The 12728-nt window shown below is 35.4% G+C and overlaps 1 protein-coding gene across 2 annotated transcripts; it reads left to right on the top strand.

The window, feature by feature from the left end:
• Positions 1 to 1715: 1715 nt before the first annotated feature.
• Positions 1716 to 10580, top strand: LOC126851966 (uncharacterized). 2 transcript variants are annotated; one of them, XM_050596368.1, is made up of 2 exons: positions 1716 to 1996; positions 8341 to 10580. In XM_050596368.1, the coding sequence occupies exons 1-2, from the start codon at positions 1751 to 1753 to the stop codon at positions 10285 to 10287; spliced, it is 2193 nt and encodes a 730-aa protein (XP_050452325.1). In that variant the 5' UTR covers positions 1716 to 1750; the 3' UTR covers positions 10288 to 10580. The 2 variants fall into 2 exon arrangements, with proteins under 2 accessions (XP_050452325.1, XP_050452326.1); XM_050596369.1 differs by lacking the exon at positions 1716 to 1996 and adding an exon at positions 6118 to 6265.
• Positions 10581 to 12728: the final 2148 nt, after the last annotated feature.

Genomic DNA, 12728 nt, shown 5'->3' with positions numbered 1-12728 from the left:
CTGATGCAACGCACAGAAGGCCCGTGCAATATCCCCACAAAAGAGAGTCCCCACCTAGTACACCAACAACGCCACCTACTCCAGGCAGAATCGAGGGAGTCCGATGCAGCAGTCGCGGAGCTCATTACTATTCTTCGCCTCGATTAGTACGGTCATACTGACTAGTAGAGTCTCCGGCCCGAGCGGTCTTCTAATTCCGAGTAGTAATCCGGCGTCCGCGTCGTCAAGCTTTTTATTTGTCCATACGGACTTAGAATTTTCTATTGTTCTACGCTACGACCAGTACGGTCTTATAATTACTTCATTATAATTTACCAAGACTCCGACTTTATTACGAGACACGCGCAAGGTGTCTATTAGTTGTACAAGTAATATTAAATAGTAATAAACGTTTTATATATTCATTGAGTGTGTTACCAATTCAATAACATCTACCTGGATTCCATATCCTGCATAAGGACCTTAACCATAAGGAGTTGAGAAGCAAGGAATTAAATATACAGTAAAGGTTTAAATATTGCGTAAGTTTAAAGAAACCATCTAATTATACCTAACAAGTGACACATTGACAAAATCTCTGAGTCCCTGGGTAGACCCGGTGAAATGCAGGGTGACCCGAAACAAATATAATTAATAATTTTTTTTTATTATGTATTGACGTTGAGACGTAACATAATAGATTAAAAAATTTTGGTGGCAGCGGTGGGATAGTCAGAGTTCAATCTGTCACTTACTGTATTAATCAAACAATTCTTTCAGCATAGTGCGTGTTATATTCATATATTATCCTTTTATTATACACGGGAGTGCTCGTTTATATTTTCATTAAAAGTAATCTTTATTTAATTATGACAGTGTTCGAATATATATATATATTTTATCTTTCAAGTGAAGTGCTTATTTAATCCGAACGTTACTCATTTGATTTTTTATACTAAATTTTACCGCGTCTGAGAGACGTATATTTGACGTGTACTTAATTCGGATTTATCACCTTCATATATATTTGATTTTAAACCTCAATTCAATTATTCTATTTGCACGTAGTGATCAATAATTATTTCAAGTGGCATTTAGTATATTCTAGAATAGCGGCACAGAGCTAGTGTAACGGCTCGCTGTTATTTGAGAATTTTTGCTCATCTGAGGCGGTGACTTCGAGCATACGGCTTGCTCGTCATCGTCGACGATTTTGAAGAGACACATAAATTGGTACTGTGTTAGTGGTTCAGAGCTGGTACACTCCGCTCGCCGCTAAAGCCGAAACAAAACTCTCGCTAGTGCTGCAACACCTGCACAGCAAGAATTGTGAAAGCACCACAGAAACCAATGTTAATTTTGTAGAGAGATGCCAAAGACCAGACGTGCAGGGAGGAAAGCGAAATTGAGACGATTGATTGCAACATTTTATCGTGAGCTACGGGACGTTCCTGTCAAAATCGAAACAACGGAAACTTCCAAAGAAATTTTAACGGACAAAGAAACTTCTAATAATTTCAAACTAATTCCGATCACAATTCAATTACGCGCACCGACAATATCCAATATTCCATTAACAGACCCGAGACGTGCACGATATATTGAAATCTATACAAAGATTTTACAACAAATAAAGATGAAAAATTAAAACTGAGAGTTCTTTATTTATCCTTCAGCCATATGTGTGTATTAATGAGTATTTTCTTACAGGGACTATAAGTGCTATTATTTCATACTATATATTAATTGTCTTATTATTTACTTATTACTTATGTGCCCTATAGATCGGAGAAGACCTCTTGTTCCCGTATATACTATTAATACTATTGAAGAACCACTTCAAGCATATTTCTGTCAAAAGCTAAATGCATTCTTTAATTTGGATCACCGCACTATAATTTGTGAAGCCTGTTTCAACGAGATCAACGGATCCGACGGCAGCGAATGGCACAAAGTATTTAAACACTGCGTAGCAGTAAACGGCTTTGTACTAACCATTAATTGTGACAACTGCCAGGTAAGGCTTACTATAACTGAAACGGGAAATAACTGCCCCAACTGTACATCGAAATTCATTGAATATCTGCAAAACCCAGAGTCGGTAGAGATAATATACTCCGATGAGGAGACAGAGATTATTCATGTAGAAACTATTGTAGAAGAACTATAAATTATACAAAATTGCTATATTATTATGTAATAATTTTCGACAAATATTAACTTTAATTCTGCTTGAATTTTATATACTATATACGTTACTATTTAAGATTTTAACATTAATTTACATTCATATTCTATATGATTACTACCCAATTTTATAACATACATTACATTCATTATTATCTTTATATTTTAATGTTTAGTTTACATTTTATATTTTACGCCATACAATAATTATATTATTCCAATTTATTATAAACCATATATATTTCCTAATATTCCAATAATATATTAACCATACTATTACTACATACTAAACATTTATAAAATATATATAATACATATATCTTAATACTTTAAATAAACATTAACAATGGCGTACTCAACACGTTCACACGGTTCCGTAAGCACGGACCCCGAAGTAGAAAAAGCAACGTCTTCTAAAATCGCAGAAGATCGCGATAAAACGACAAAAAGAACTGAATTAGTAGACGTGCAATCCCTATCACAATTACTAACAAAAATACAAACAGATTTAAATAAACTTTCTCATTTACCGGAACAGGTAGATTATTTAGAAAATAAAATTCGCGATAATGAACAAAAAAAAATGAACAAGCTAAAGCATTCGTGGAACGAGATGAATGTGCATATAATTTCCCATATCAAGCCGCGGAACAGACATTACCAATTCCCACCTTGAAAATTAAAGACGTGGTCGCGAATATACCAAATTTTGACGGATATAAAATTTCGATCTTCCAATTCACTAGAGCTTGCGAACGAGCTCGCGACTTATTACTCCCCGCTCAAGAACCTTTATTGACTCAATTTATTATAAACAAAATAGAGGGGGATGCTTACCAAGTTATAGAGGGGAACACATACACTAATATAACCGATTTACTGGACAAGTTAAAATCCATTTTCGCTCCTTTCAAATCTGTCGCGCAATATAGAGGTGAACTCGCAAATGCATACAAACTACCAAACGAGACAATTCTTAAATATGCAGGAAGAATTAAAGACTTAAAGACAGCTATACTTGACGGACAGAGACGTCAAGGCAAGGGTTATATGCGCGGATTTTATAACGAGATAGAAGAGGAAGTTTTAGAAGCATTCATTAACGGACTACCATCCGACATAATAACGCGCATTGAACATAGACAACCTACCACTCTGGACGAAGCAATAGAGTGGGCGGTGAAGATTTCGAATAGTTTGGAAATAGAAAAACAAAGAGAGAAACGTTTTACTCCACAAGCAAATTCTTATAGATCCGATTATTATACTGCAAGGAAGGAAGAGGCTGACCAGCCGAAATCTATTTTAAAGAATCCAAATAATATTCAAAATACTAAACCATGGATAAAACCCTTAATACCAGGGCAACCGGGGCCTAATTCGCCAGACGTGTGTCGTTATTGTAAAACCCCGGGACATCAAATTACCAATTGCAGAAAGTTAGCATACAGAAATGCTGCTTTGATTTCGGGAAACGCCGAAGGCCGCCCGACGGTAAGCGCGACCCAAGGAACGGCCCAACAGATCGCGCACACTTCGAAAATTCCATTAATGCCGAAAATTTCCGAAACTTGAACAATATAAAAGAAAACATTAAGGAAACAAAGTCTAACAATGCTAATGCATGTAATAATATAACACAAACTAATAAGAGCCAAAATATAAATAATTTAGCCTTTAATGATGAATTAAAACCTAAAATAAAATCATCGCGTTCTAATGATCTTTCTAATCAACCGAAAGTAGTTCTGACTTGTGAAAATTTTAAAGGGAATTGTCATTTAATGATAGATTCTGGCTCGTCTGTAAATATCATAAAAAATAAAGTTTTAAAGGATACACCCATTGACATAAACGACACGATTATTCTTAAAGGAATCGCGGACAAAGTAATAAAGACGTTAGGATCTGTAACTATAAAATTGATTAACAAGATAATTAAATTCGATGTCGTTGACGAGAACTTTGAGATACCGAGTGACGGTATTATAGGGACGAACTTTTTAAAAGAAAATAACGCCATTATCGACTATAACAACGGTTACCTATCAATAGAGGATAACCACATACCTTTCTATAAAGAAGAGAAAGTATACTTACCCGCAAGATCGGTAAAAACAATTTCATTTAATATCTCAAATCCAGAAAAGACTAATGGATACATACCATATCTAGAGCCTACCAAAGGCGTATTCATGGGAAATGCTATAGTCACAAACTCCCGAGGGAAGGGTATTATAAAAGCCTACAACGTGACTGAGAGAAACTTTGCTCTCACGATGAAGCCCATGCAGTTAGAAGATTATACATGCTCTGAGGAGCTTAACAAATTCACTGATTTCACTGAATTCACTGATTTTTACACTACTATTTCTATATGCTCAAAAGAGCTTGCTAATCCAATTATTAATTACAGAGACTCTGAGGAGCCTCTTCCACTTAAGTCCGTTAGGACCAATGGTTCTGAGGAATCATTTATTAATTTTAAAACTACTACTAATTCTGAAGACTCCGAGGAGCCTTCTTCTAATAAATCCACTGAATTATATGATTCTAAAGAATCATTTACTACTTCTGGAAACTCTGAGGAGATTTCCCTCGCTAAACTCTTTAGCCACAATAATAATTCTGAGGAATTATTCGATACTACTTCTGATTCCCGAGAGGAATCTCTATATCTTGCGGAACTCGTTGAGAATTCTAAACCGAAAAGTTTTGATAATTATGCTCTAAATCGTTTAAAGAGATTGAAAGACCTTATTAAAACGGAACATTTAAATACGGAAGAAACGGAACATGTACACGAAATACTTAAAACATATAATGATTGTTTCCACCTACCAGAAGAAAAACTTGGACACACAAATTTAGTTAAACATTCTATCCCTACTACTGATGACATACCTATTCATGTGAAACAGTATAGATACCCTCCTATACACAGAGAGGAAATTGACAAACAGGTTACGAAATTATTAAAGGATGAGATCATAACTCCCTCGACATCTCCTTATAACGCACCGTTATGGATAGTACCGAAAAAATTAACAGCGGAAGGCCAAAGGAAATGGAGAATGGTAATAGATTTTAGAAAACTGAACGAAAAAACTATAGGAGATGCTTATCCTCTTCCTAATATAGTAGAAATTCTAGATCAATTAGGAAGCGCAAAGTACTTTTCGATATTCGACCTAGCACAAGGATTTCATCAGATACCGATGGAACAAAAAGACAGAGCCAAAACAGCTTTTTCGACACCATACTGACACTACGAATACTTGAGAATGCCATTCGGACTTAAGAACGCTCCAGCCACTTTTCAGAGGCTTATGGATAACGTGTTAACAGGTCTACAGGGAAACGAGTTATTTGTTTATTTAGATGACATAGTAATATACTCTAAATCGTTACAAGAGCACGAAATAAAAATTAAAAATTTAATGGAAAGACTAAGAGCAGCTAACCTTAAACTGCAAACGGATAAATGCCAATTCTTGCGACATGAAGTTGCCTACCTCGGACATATTATTAGTAATCAAGGAGTAAAACCAGATCCAGAAAAATTAAACTCCGTAAAAAATTTTCCAACTCCTAAAAATCAGAAAAATATAAAACAATTCTTAGGGTTAGTAGGATACTACCGCCGATTTATAAAAGACTTTTCTAAAATAGCAAAACCTTTAACAGACCTATTAAAGAAGAATAAAATATTCAATTGGACAACAGCACAAGAAAACTCTTTTAATATATTAAGAAGAGAACTTTATAATCAACCTATATTACAATACCCTGATTTTAATAAACCCTTTATTCTAACCACAGACGCTAGCGGATATGCTATAGGAGGCGTCCTAAGTCAAGGAATACAGGGAAAAGACTTACCGGTTTCATATATTTCCAGAGTTCTAAATCCGGCGGAAATTAAATATTCAACGATAGAAAAGGAGTGTCTAGCCATCATATACGGCGTAACGCAATTTAGACATTATCTATACGGGAGAAGCTTTATAATCCAAACGGACCATAAACCACTAATTTGGTTAAATTCAATTAAGGATCCTAGTTCCAGACTATGGAAGTGGAGACTCAAATTATCAGAGTACAATCTTAAAATTTGTTACCAACCCGGGAAAACAAATTATGTAGCTGACGCCCTATCCCGAAATCCTCCCCACATCACTCTTTTACCCTTAACAATTTCAGACGAAAATTCCGACGAATCATTATTTTCTTATCAAACCGCAACCCAACATTCCAACCCTCCTATAACATTCTCTACAGATCAATCAAATATGACGAACCCTGAAATGATAACACAAAATTTAGATGAAAACGCTTTGTTAACTCCGCCAGCTGTAAATAATAACGAACGAAGATTTATATTCAATGATGAATCAAATGAAATTAATTCGAGGAGTTTAAATGAATCTATAACCGAAAGTTCTGAGGAAGAAACAGATGCTACTGAAAGTCCTCAATTAGATTTTAACGACTCCTTTAACGTAAACGAAACGCGCGAATCACTACTAAACAGAAAAGATAATCATCTAATTTTTATTGACTTAAAGAATAACCCAGTAGATAAAGGCGCGAAAGATTATTATAAAGAAAATAAATTACCACATCACTCGGATTTAACTTTTACAAGAGCTAAAGTATCAAATATAAGCAATAAGAAAATCTTAATTTCTATACCCGTTAAACAAGATGAGAAGACTCCAATAAAAACTGACGATTTAATAAATAGTATAAGATCTTTAAGAGACGTGTTAACAGAACTTGGACTAACATCCATTAGTGTATCCCAAAACGATTTCTATGATGAAATACCGTGGAATTTCCTATATAAAAATTTTAGAAGATTTCTTTCGGACCTACCACTAAAAATAACTATATGTAAATCTTTAATAAGAAACCCTAATCCAAACGAAAGAAATCAATTAATCTACGAAAAACACGCGACTAAGATCGGAGGACACAAAGGAGTAAATAAAACTTATAACCGCTTACGACAAAATTTTTATTGGCCAACAATGAAGAAGGATATACAAGAGTACATTAAAAATTGCGAAAACTGTCAAATAAAGAAATTAACTAGAGTCAAGACGAAGCAACCCATGTTAATAACGGACACACCTGGGACTGCCTTTGATAAAATTTCTATGGATGTCGTGGGACCATTGCCAACGACCAAAAATGATAATTCATATATATTAACGATTCAAGATCTTTTAACGAAATATTCGGTAGCAGTACCAATTCAAGTAGCCGATTCACTTTCCATCGCGGAAGCCTTTATAAAGGAATTTATCTGTATTTATGGCGCTCCGAGAGCTATTCTAACTGATCAAGCCCCTACTTTCTTTACCTCTTTGATGAAAACAATAGCATCTTACTTCAAAATTAAACAATATAGAACAACCGCGTATTACCCGCAGTCAAATGGATCAATCGAACGGTCACATCATGTCCTCACAGAATATTTAAAAATGTACATTAACGACAATAGTGAATGGGACGAGCATATTAAAACAGCAATGTTTGCCTATAACACCTCGGTGCATGAAGGAACCGGATACACTCCTTACTCACTTGTATTCGGACGACTCCCGCGAATCCCATCCTCTATTCCTATAATAGAAGAAGTCATGGAACAACCCTACCAAGATTACCTATCCACTCTTTTCCATACACTTAAGACAAATCAAAATTTAGCGAAACAAAATTTAATCAGAGCAAAGGAAAGGTCAAAAAGAAATTATGATAAAAAGTTAAACGTTCATAAATTCGAGATAGGAGATAAAGTTTATTTATTAAAAGAACCAATAAAAGGAAAACTTGGTGATCAATATTCTGGACCTCACACTATATTAGAAATCTTACCGATGAACAATGTTAAAATAAATTTCAAAGGAAAGACACGTGTAGTACACGTTAATAAATTGAAACATGTCAGAACCCAAAGACAAGTAGATCCGGGATGAAGGAAAATGGTTTTATTATTACTTTGTTACCACGGCCTGGACTCCTGGATCCAGTATATTTAAGTTAATCATTATACAAGTTGTATACTTATACTATATTATACATATATCATACATATACACATGCTCTACACACTTATATTTTATATCTTTATACACTGTATTAACTATTGTTCTCTTGTGTTATTAGGTTTACCACATGTTAATAATATTCGCGCTCATAACTGGCACATCATCAATCATCGCTTACGACTGTGGAGGCGCTTATTTAAATTTAACAACAGTCTCGCTCCTGCGATCGGGAGAATGCGATATACACATGGAAACACCTGTCGCAACAAACACGTATATACAATTGTTACAACTATCCACTTACACTCACACCGAAATTATACAATGTAAAATCGAAATCACGCGAACCATAAGCCACTGCGGTATGCATTCGCATATATCAGCCGTACATAAGGGACAAGCTAGTTACTTGCAAGAGACCTCGCGTCTTAGATGTGTAGAAATGCACAAATTGGGAATATTAAAAATTGGAGTATCTGAAATAATGGATAACTTAAAATCGAATCATACGTATTATCGTAGTTTTACTCTTGCAGGTAAGGTGAATACGGACGGTACGTGCAAAGGCATTTCATATTCAGATTATTACGGTAGTTGGGACGACGTCATTGTACAAGCGTCGGCAAAAATAACGATGAAATCCTCTTATGTACCCGTGAGCTTAGAAACAGGGAAAATTATACTAAAATCAGGAACTATTTGTAACTTAGCAGATGAACACTGTGTTGACTCTGAAGATGGTTATACCTTCTGGAGCAGTATACCGAATACTGCTTGCAATTTCAATAATTACGACGTACTTTATGAAGGTACTGCAACTAAAATACAAGGCCTCCTTAATTCCCAGAATACTACAGTCGTTACACTAGAATCACAAGAAACAACATTTTCACTAACACTCACACGACCACACACTATCTGTGGATACACGCTTTACAGTACAGAACACCCTAAATTATTTATTTTCGAAACACAAAAAGGAAACACTTTCAAAACGAAAACAGAAACAGCAGTCAATAATCTCGATCTTTTTACATATGTAAATTCTAAATTTGTATACGTAGAAAGATACATTAGAAATCAAATTACAACTTTATATAAGGATATCATTATGCAAAAATGCGAGTTGGAAAAACAGGTGATACAAAATACGTTGTCACTTGCTGCAATTTTACCAGATGAATTCGCATACAGAATTATGAAGTCACCTGGCTATATGGCCGTGACATCCGGCGAAGGAATACACATTGTCAAATGTATTCCAATAGAAGTTATATTAAGAAAAACCAACTCTTGCTATAGTGAACTGCCGATTACATTTAGAAACACATCACTATTCATGACACCCAAATCACACATTGTTATTAAACACGGTACACTCAGAGACTGTAATCCTCTCCTACCCATCATTTACAACATAGAAAACACATGGCTCCAATTTAATCCTGCCCCATCCTTAGTACATACTCCTATAGAAATTAAACCTATGACTAAATTATCCTGGAGTTACCTAGCACCCAAGGCCTTAGCAACTAGCGGAATTTACACACAAAAAGATTTAGACAATCTAAGAGATCATATCATGTTCCCCGCGGAGAAAATAGCCGTACTTCATACCATCGCCAGAGGATTCACAGGACAAACCTTTCAATCCGACACAGTATCGTTGCAAGATCTATTAGATGAAAACTCATTAAACAAAATATACAGTAACACGTTAACCAAGATTTGGGATGGTTTTACTACCTTCGGCGCTGCGACAGCCGGAGTATTTGGCATATTTATTATTATAAGAATTATAAAAATTGTATTTGATACACTTATACATGGTTATGCGTTACACGCTGCATATGGATGCAGTCTACATTTACTAGGAGCCATATGGAGTTCTTTTACACACTTACTTTTATATCTTGCGAATAGACCACAAACAGACACAAACACACCGACAACACCGAAAGAAACCTGCGACCAAAATACAGAGACTAGTGCGCCGCCGAACGAACCACAGGAAATTCCAATCGTTTATACATTTAGGGACTTACGTGCCAGATTAGATGAATAAATTTCTCCATATTCATTCTGAAATTTAATTTAAGGGGGGTGGTGTGACGTCCCCGCATATTTTTGATTTCTATAAATAATGATAAATAAATATAACATATGTAGCGGACGTTTTCTAAATTCATATGTATAAATTTTAAAGTATTATTCAATAATTAAATTTTGATCACCCGGTATATAGACTTAACGTATATGCTCCCGCACATATGACTAATAAATAAGGCACTGAGATTTATTCATCTAAAAAATAGTAGTAAGATAGAATTAATTAATTTTAGGACACCTAGTATATAAGCAAGTATATTTAATAAGTATAAAAAATTAATTTGCAATATATAATCGCTATAGAATAGAACACACATATATATACGTTACACATACACATACACTAATAGGAAAATAGATTAAGAGCTTAAATTATTAGTTATAACATTTATTATATTCAACATCATATAATACATTTATAATAGTACACCCTATGTATTGTAAAGAATTCAGACTAGCGCGCCGATCAATACTCTTATCCGCCTGCTGATAAGACCCAGCCCGGAGACAAAGGCATAGCTAGTGCATAAGCACTTGGAGGCTGATGCAACGCACAGAAGGCCCGTGCAATATCCCCACAAAGGAGAGTCCCCACCCGATACACCAACAACGCCACCTACTCCAGGCATAATCGAGGGAGTCCGATGCAGCAGTCGCGGAGCTCATTACTATTCTTCGCCTCGATTAGTACGGTCATACTAACTAGTAGAGTCTCCGGCCCGAGCGGTCTTCTAATTCCGAGTAGTAATCCGGCGTCCGCGTCGTCAAGCTTCTTTTATTTGTCCATACGGACTTAGAATTTATTACTATTCTCTTCGCCTCGACTAGTTGCGGTCATACTAGCTAGTCCAGAGTCTCCGGACCCGAGCGGTTTCTAATTCCGAGTAGTAATCCGGCTTCCAAGCGTCACGTCAAGCTTCTTTATTTGTCCATACGGACTTAGAATTTTCTATTGTTCTACCTTACGACCAGTACGGTCTTATAATTACTTCATTATAATTTCTACCAAGACTCCGATTCTTTATTACAGAGACACGCGCAAGGTGTCTATTAGTTGTATACAAGTAATATTAAATAGTAATAAACGTTTTATATATTCATTGGAGTGTGTTACCAATTCAATAACATCTACCTGGATTCCATATCCCATAAGGATCTTAACCATAAGGAGTTGAGAAGCAAAGGAATCAAATATACAGTAAAGGTTTAAAATATTGCGTAAGTTAAAAGACCTATCTAATTATACCTAACAAGAGTGACACGTTGACAGATTCTCTGAGTCCCTGGGTAGACCCGGTGAAATGCAGGGTGACCCGAAACAAATATAAATAATAATTTTTTATTGTGTATTGACGCTGAGACGTAACATATTATTATAAGGGTATATAAAAATTGTATTTGATACACTTATACATGGTTATGCGTTACACGCTGCATATGGATGCAGTCTACATTTACTAGGAGCCATATGGAGTTCTTTTACACACTTACTTTTATATCTTGCGAATAGACCACAAACAGACACAAACACACCGACAACACTGAAAGAAACCTGCGACCAAAATACAGAGACTAGTGCGCCGCCGAACGAACCACAGGAAATTCCAATCGTTTATACATTTAGGGACTTACGTGCCAGATTAGATGAATAAATTTCTCTATATTCATTCCGAAATTTAATTTAAGGGGGGTGGTGTGACGTCCCCGCATATTTTTGATTTCTATAAATAATGATAAATAAATATAACATATGTAGCGGACGTTTTCTAAATTCATATGTATAAATTTTAAAGTATTATTCAATAATTAATTTTTGATCACCCGGTATATAGACTTAACGTATATGCTCCCGCACATATGACTAATAAATAAGGCACTGAGATTTATTCATCTAAAAAATAGTAGTAAGATAGAATTAATTAATTTTAGGACACCTAGTATATAAGCAAGTATATTTAATAAGTATAAAAAATTAATTTGCAATATATAATCGCTATAGAATAGAACACACATATATATACGTTACACATACACATACACTAATAGGAAATAAGATTAAGAGCTTAAATTAATAGTTATAACATTTATTATATTCAACGTCATATAATACATTTATAATAGTACACCCTATGTATTGTAAAGAATTCAGACTAGCGCGCCGATCAATACTCTTATCCGCCTGCTGATAAGACCCAGCCCGAAGACAAAGGCATAGCTAGTGCATAAGCACTTGGAGGCTGATGCAACGCACAGAAGGCCCGTGCAATATCCCCACAAAAGAGAGTCCCCACCTAGTACACCAACAACGCCACCTACTCCAGGCAGAATCGAGGGAGTCCGATGCAGCAGTCGCGGAGCTCATTACTATTCTTCGCCTCGACTAGTACGGTCATACTA

Source organism: Cataglyphis hispanica, chromosome 9 (genome assembly GCF_021464435.1).
Source record: "Cataglyphis hispanica isolate Lineage 1 chromosome 9, ULB_Chis1_1.0, whole genome shotgun sequence".
NCBI lineage: Eukaryota > Metazoa > Arthropoda > Insecta > Hymenoptera > Formicidae > Cataglyphis > Cataglyphis hispanica.
The sequence above is the reverse complement of the archived record's forward strand: the minus strand, read 5'-3'. Positions and strand labels throughout refer to the sequence as shown.

Excerpts from the sequence above, each read along its gene's own strand:
- LOC126851966 (XM_050596368.1), top strand. The coding sequence starts at position 1,751 with ATGTGCCCTATAGATCGGAGAAGACCTCTTGTTCCCGTATATACTATT. Across the intron at positions 1,997-8,340 it reads TTAATTGTGACAACTGCCAG|GTTTACCACATGTTAATAAT; the intron begins GTAAGGCTTACT and ends TTGTGTTATTAG.